The sequence below is a fragment of the Nelumbo lutea genome, chromosome 1, assembly GCF_056320005.1.
Source record: "Nelumbo lutea isolate HS-2025 chromosome 1, American lotus-T2T, whole genome shotgun sequence".
In the NCBI taxonomy this organism is placed as follows: Eukaryota; Viridiplantae; Streptophyta; class Magnoliopsida; order Proteales; family Nelumbonaceae; genus Nelumbo; species Nelumbo lutea.
The window spans coordinates 133,927,051-133,932,809 of NC_142684.1; the positions used below are offsets into that span (position 1 = coordinate 133,927,051).

Sequence of the window (5,759 nt, forward strand, 5' to 3'; positions counted from 1 at the left end):
AAATTACTTAACTTAATCAATCAAAATAATATAAAATTTAAATTATATATTATCATTATTAAAAATCAATTTTAAAAAAACATATTTCATTATTTTTTTAAGGGGAAAATAAAAAAGGAACAAATTCTATGAATAAACCCTAAAAGGCTAAAACCAGCCGCGAAATACGAAGGCTAAAAAGTAAAACCTGAGGTATGTTATTATGATTGTCAAAAATTTTAGGAGAGGTTTTTATACTTTACCCTCTTATTTAATAAAATCGGTCGGTTTTTAAAAAGGATAAACTTATAACTGAAGGGCAAAAGTGCAAAAGAGAGTATGCTGACGTTTCTGGGAGACTGAGCTCTTCTCTTCCCACCCTTTTCTATCCGGATAGGGAGATAAAGCAACAAAGAAAATAGTTAGAAGGTCCGACTCTGAGTCTGAGGGAGACAGAGAGTGAAAAGAAATGGCTGTTCTTCACTGCATCTCTTCTTGCGTGGTTCTTCCTTGCAAGCCCAGAAAATTTTCCATCACTACTTCTTCTCTTATCCAGGCAAATCCAGCACCTTTCAGGTCCCTCAGCTTCTCCACAAATCTCTCAAAGAATGCCTTCTGTAAAGGTACAAATAAATACAACATTCTTTTCGTCTATTCTTATCAACTCATCTCCTTTATTTCCTATTGTTTCCTCTCTGGTTTTCTCCTCCATTGTGTTACTCACTGGTTTATGGGTATCTCTTCTGCTTTGCTCGCTGACGAATTGAACTTTGAAACTGTGAGTTTACCTCTTTCAGGGAGTTTTACAGTGAAGCCTATCGAGAGGCAAACCCGTAGGTCTGTTGTTTGCGAAGCATCTCCGAAGAAAAAAGCTGATTCCGCTGCGAAGAGAGCTCGCCAAGCTGAGAAAAGGCGCATCTATAACAAAGCACGGAAATCCGAGGTTAAGACTCGGATGAAGAAGGTACCTTTTTCACATATTGATGTTCAATTGATGAGTTTCCTCTGACTATCAATTTTTGCGAAGATATTTTTGCATTTATCCATCCTTTTAGCTACTTTTCTTTGTCGAATTTCATCAAAGTATGTTGTAGTTTTTCATGTTTCTTCAGAGAATTGTCCTTCAAAGAGTGTTTAGATAGTTCCACAACGATAACCCTTGCTCGAGTATTTTGATCCTTGCTCTGGTGTCTAGTAAATACCACTTACCACAGACTTGGAGTGGCAATTATGTCCACAAAGTGTTGGTTGAAGTGCGGATGATCAAAATTTATCAAAAAAAAAAAGTGTGGATGATCAAAATCTTGTTAAGTGCAGCAGCTACACAAATCTTGTTGTGCCATTTCACTTTACCAAGGGCTGTATCCTATGCCTAGTTGCAAGTTCTCAGATCATCATTTCTTTCCTCTGGCTCATCTAAAACCATTAACTTTTATCAGATTACTCCTTATTACTACAATACTTAGTTAGCACATGACTTAAATATCTTAGTTTACTTTCCCTCTTTTTTGTTTTTTTTTGAAAAAGATGGTAACTTTATTAAAGAAAAAAAGCGGGTACATAAGAAGATGTACACAGAAATTACAACTCAAGAGTTAAGTAGGAAGAGAACTATCACTGAACAAGACATCCCTGTAAACACCAGCTTTTGCTAGACCATCCGCATCAGTGTTTAGCTCCCTAGGGATCCAACCCAGCTGTGCATTTAGGTTAAGAAGGATATCTTAGTTTACTTTCCCTCATTTTGCATCCATGGGAGCTGCTCCTAGATTCTTAAAAGTGTATTAATTTCAGACTTGGTCCTTCTAGTCTTACAATTCATCCAGTTAACCATCCTTTTCTCTACTGTACTTCGGTGGTGTTTGATAGCTGCTAAAGCAGGCATTAAAAGAAGAATGTGGGAAATAAATTTGGTGTCTTTTTAGCAATCTACTTTAAGTACCTGTTTCATAAGTTATCTGACACCACCTTATGCCTGATATACTGAAGATTAGGGTCCATATATATAGCATATTCAACGGCTATTAGGATGAGGACAATGTATAGATGATCCTTAGACTTTGGTGCAACATATGTGCCAAAGCGGCCTTGTGTTCATGTTCTAATTATTTGGAGACTTGTCAAACCATACTGGGGGGTTATAGGGAAGTCATAGATCTGGAGGCCAAGGAGAAGGCAAGTTGACTTTCACAACCTCCTGCACCATGTTATTTTTATCTTGTTTCATCTGATTGTTGTACAGGTCTTATATTTTACTTTTTATTTGACTATTGGGCTACTATCCTAATATACTGATACATGGCAACTTGGTTATCTTCTTAGGGAAAGAAAAGATGCATCATTATTGGATTTTCTTGCAGTGCAAGCTGGTTGGATCTTAAATTTGTGTTTGTTCAGGGTTGAGAGATATGTTCTGTTTGATGTTTGTGAAAATTTGATGAGAATGAGTCATTGGTGCAGAAGAATGCAAGGAGAAGATTTAATATGTCAGTTCATTGAATCTTCTCATCATCTTTGTTTCCATTGTATCCAAATGTTGAAGCTTTACAGAAATACTATCCTAGCATTAATGATATCTACATAAAAGAACATGCTTAAAAAATGAAATCCAGAAATATCCATCAATTTACTATGAGGTGACATGCTTTGGTAAATCTGAGATTGTTACATACCACAAATTCTTAGCTGATACCTGGGGCCAACATTTGGTGATGGCCTTTTATCTATAACATATTGCAAATAAAAATAGTGACTTAATATGCATAAGGAGTCTTGAGCTCCATCATGAGGGTTGCATGTCAGAATGCAACTTATCCACCAAAGGGTAAAGGAGTATATGACTACTGTTCAAGTATGATTTATGCAGTTCTTTTGGTTATATATGTTGTACAAGAGTTCTTAAAGTTTTGATTTATTACCATTATACCATTTGTCCTTAACCAGGAAGATGAAATTTTTTGTCCTTGAAGAAAGGATTTGGGTTATAGCATATACAAAGATACAACTTTATTCAGCTACCAAAGATAGAGACTTCATATCTTGTAATGCATCTAGATTTAGTCTAATTGTAGGAGACTAAGAGTATCTTACTACAGAGGAATATGTTTTCATTTTACTCAATTTTTTTGGTAATTTTTCATTTCACTCGTTTTATTTTATTTTTTGATCAATAACAATGAACTTTTATTAATAAAGATTGAGATTATCAGAGTTACAGAGGAGGGAGCTAAAGAATCTTAACTCCCAACTACCCAAGGTACATTCTGACCATGAAGCAATTACAATTACAAATACAAAGCAGCCCAGAACATAGTATTTCTGTTTACCCCTTGTTTAGCTAGACCATCTGCTAATGCATTTGCAATTCTCTTTATCCATGTACAATGTATTTCCATGTCCTTGGTGAACCACTTGAACTTCCTCTTTTCATTGCTGTATTTCCAGAGCTTAGAACTGTCCTCTATTAGTCAATTCACCACAATTTCAGAATCACCTTCTATAATCAACTTTTTAATATTCAGTTCTTACAATGCATTTGCAATTCTTCATTTCACTCATTTAAGCCCATAATTTTGAAGACTAAAAAAAGTCCATAATATTGCAATTTATCATATCCCCATGAAGTCATAAATTTGTAATGGTGAAATATCTGAGCTTATGAAATTGTCTTTTCATGTCTGCAGTGGTTGTAGTCTTGTAGATGAAAGTATCATACCTCATATTTATGGTCTAAGTGCATGGACACTCATTCATGTGTACAGGGAAAAAAAAACTAGTAGATCTTCTAGTTAACAAGCAATATTTTCAGCTTAATGCATGGTGGAACTGTTAGTGATTAAGTACATGGAAACTGAACCATGTGCCTTTTCTATGTATTTACTGTAGGTTTGAAATTATGTAGTTTTTTGAGTAGGTTTGTTTCCATCTCTTCTTTTTTGTATTCAAGAATGTATTTGAGCTCATTATTGGACATGGTTGGGTAGAACGAAGTGTTTTTGTACTAGTTATCCTTCTTCTCTGATTCAGAGGGCTAACAGTAACAGCTTTAAGAAAAAAGGAAGAAGCTTAAATGCCTAAAGAAATGATAGGAAGTAAGGAAAAAGAAAATTGGATCAACCAAGTCATTAAATGCAATAAAAGATAAATATGGATGTTGAATGCTTGACATGTGCGCAATAAAAAAAATGATTGACATGTGCGCATAAAAATGGTTGACATGTGATTCGTGACATCTATTACAGGTTTTGGAAGCACTAGATGTGCTTAGGAAGAAAGCTGATGCTCAAACTGAGGAAATTCTTCCAATTGAAAAGTTGATAGCTGAAGCTTACTCAGTCATTGATAAGGCAGTCAAGGTGGGAACACTGCACAGAAACACTGGAGCCCGCAGGAAATCTCGGCTTGCCAGAAGAAAGAAGGCTGTGGAGATCCACCATGGGTGGTATACCCCTCCTGCTGTAACTGCCTAACCAAACCTGGCGATTGGTATCTTGCCAGGTGAGAGTAGCATGGTTAAAAGAAAGCAATTGTTTCTTTTTTCCTTTTATGCTGAGGAAACACCTATTTCATTTTTGTTAGTGCACTGTATCTCTTTATTCCATTCAGAAAATGATATATTGTTTCTTTTGTCTCTTAATTATTATATATTTTTGGTATTACATATTACACATTACAGGGGGATTAAGGGGTGGGGATAGAGCAGAGTTCATGAGAAATCCACTGACCTTACCGTGGAGATCCTGCAATTACACTGATTTAATCTCGTGCCTCTGTTTTTGGAGTCTGGTTTTTGGAGGGACACTGAGTGACCATGGGGTGGAGTCCCTATATGTCTGCCTATGCCAAATCTTCCTTACCTAGAAGCCCCTTCATGTGTAGTCAGTTGGAATTCAGGTTGTCAATGTTATATCCAATTGCCCAAAAATGAATCCGAGGTTAAGATGGATTTGGATCTCAAAAGTCAGGTCCATATATAATTTGATCAAATTTGGATCCACCTAACATTTTCACAAGGGTCATGGATTCAAGTCTCATGCAAGTTATTTGGAATTTATTTTATTAATTACAAAATATGTAAATTATAATTTATTTGGACGTTGAAACTCTTGTCCTAAAAGATCAGCAAGAGCGAGAAACTTCTGATGCTACCGACTGAAGGCTTTCACCAGCTCCCCTTGTGGCCTTGCCTTGGTCCATATATAATCTATGAATGTGGCAGTACTATGGTTGAAACTACAGAATTTGTATTTTATCATGTTTAATGGTTTGAAATACATAAGCGAGTCTACAGAAGTGAAGTTGATTCACTGAGCAGTTGACATCATCTGATGTTTCAGAAAGAATTCCCCGGTGAATGGCACTCCGTTGCAATTGGCAGGAATTTAAATTTAGGGAAAATTCCCGATTAGTACCCTGTACTTTGGTCTCTGAACTTTTAAGACGTGGCAATTCAACTTTCAAAATGTGTCGATCTAGTACCTACCATCAATGGACTGTCAGTTATATGTATCATGTTCATGTGTATCCATGACGTGTTGACACCGTTGTCACATGCCATTAGGTGTCCATCTACTGATAAACTCAGGAAGATGGCATAACACAGGAAATGGCTTGACCCTGTGAAGTATTTATAGTCTGTTTCAGTATGTTGAAACTTGAAAGTTGAGTCACGGGTTAGTTCTTTTGGCGAATAGCATAAAGAAAGAGATAACAAAGTTTTGTGCTTGTGCAAGAGTTCTTCGGTAAAGGTGACCATAGCCATATTCCCTCCAAATATAGTC

General features: G+C 36.1%; 1 protein-coding gene across 1 annotated transcript; it reads left to right on the top strand.

The window, feature by feature from the left end:
• The first annotated feature begins 277 nt into the window (after positions 1–277).
• Positions 278–4,637, top strand: PRPS20 (chloroplast 30S ribosomal protein S20). Its single transcript, XM_088942321.1, has 3 exons — positions 278–602; positions 777–943; positions 4,221–4,637. Exons 1-3 carry the CDS (start codon positions 449–451, stop codon positions 4,446–4,448), a joined length of 549 nt encoding a protein of 182 aa, XP_088798447.1. The 5' UTR covers positions 278–448; the 3' UTR covers positions 4,449–4,637.
• Positions 4,638–5,759: the final 1,122 nt, after the last annotated feature.

Excerpts from the sequence above, each read along its gene's own strand:
- PRPS20 (XM_088942321.1), top strand. The coding sequence starts at position 449 with ATGGCTGTTCTTCACTGCATCTCTTCTTGCGTGGTTCTTCCTTGCAAG. Across the intron at positions 603-776 it reads AAAGAATGCCTTCTGTAAAG|GGAGTTTTACAGTGAAGCCT; the intron begins GTACAAATAAAT and ends TACCTCTTTCAG. Across the intron at positions 944-4,220 it reads TTAAGACTCGGATGAAGAAG|GTTTTGGAAGCACTAGATGT; the intron begins GTACCTTTTTCA and ends CATCTATTACAG.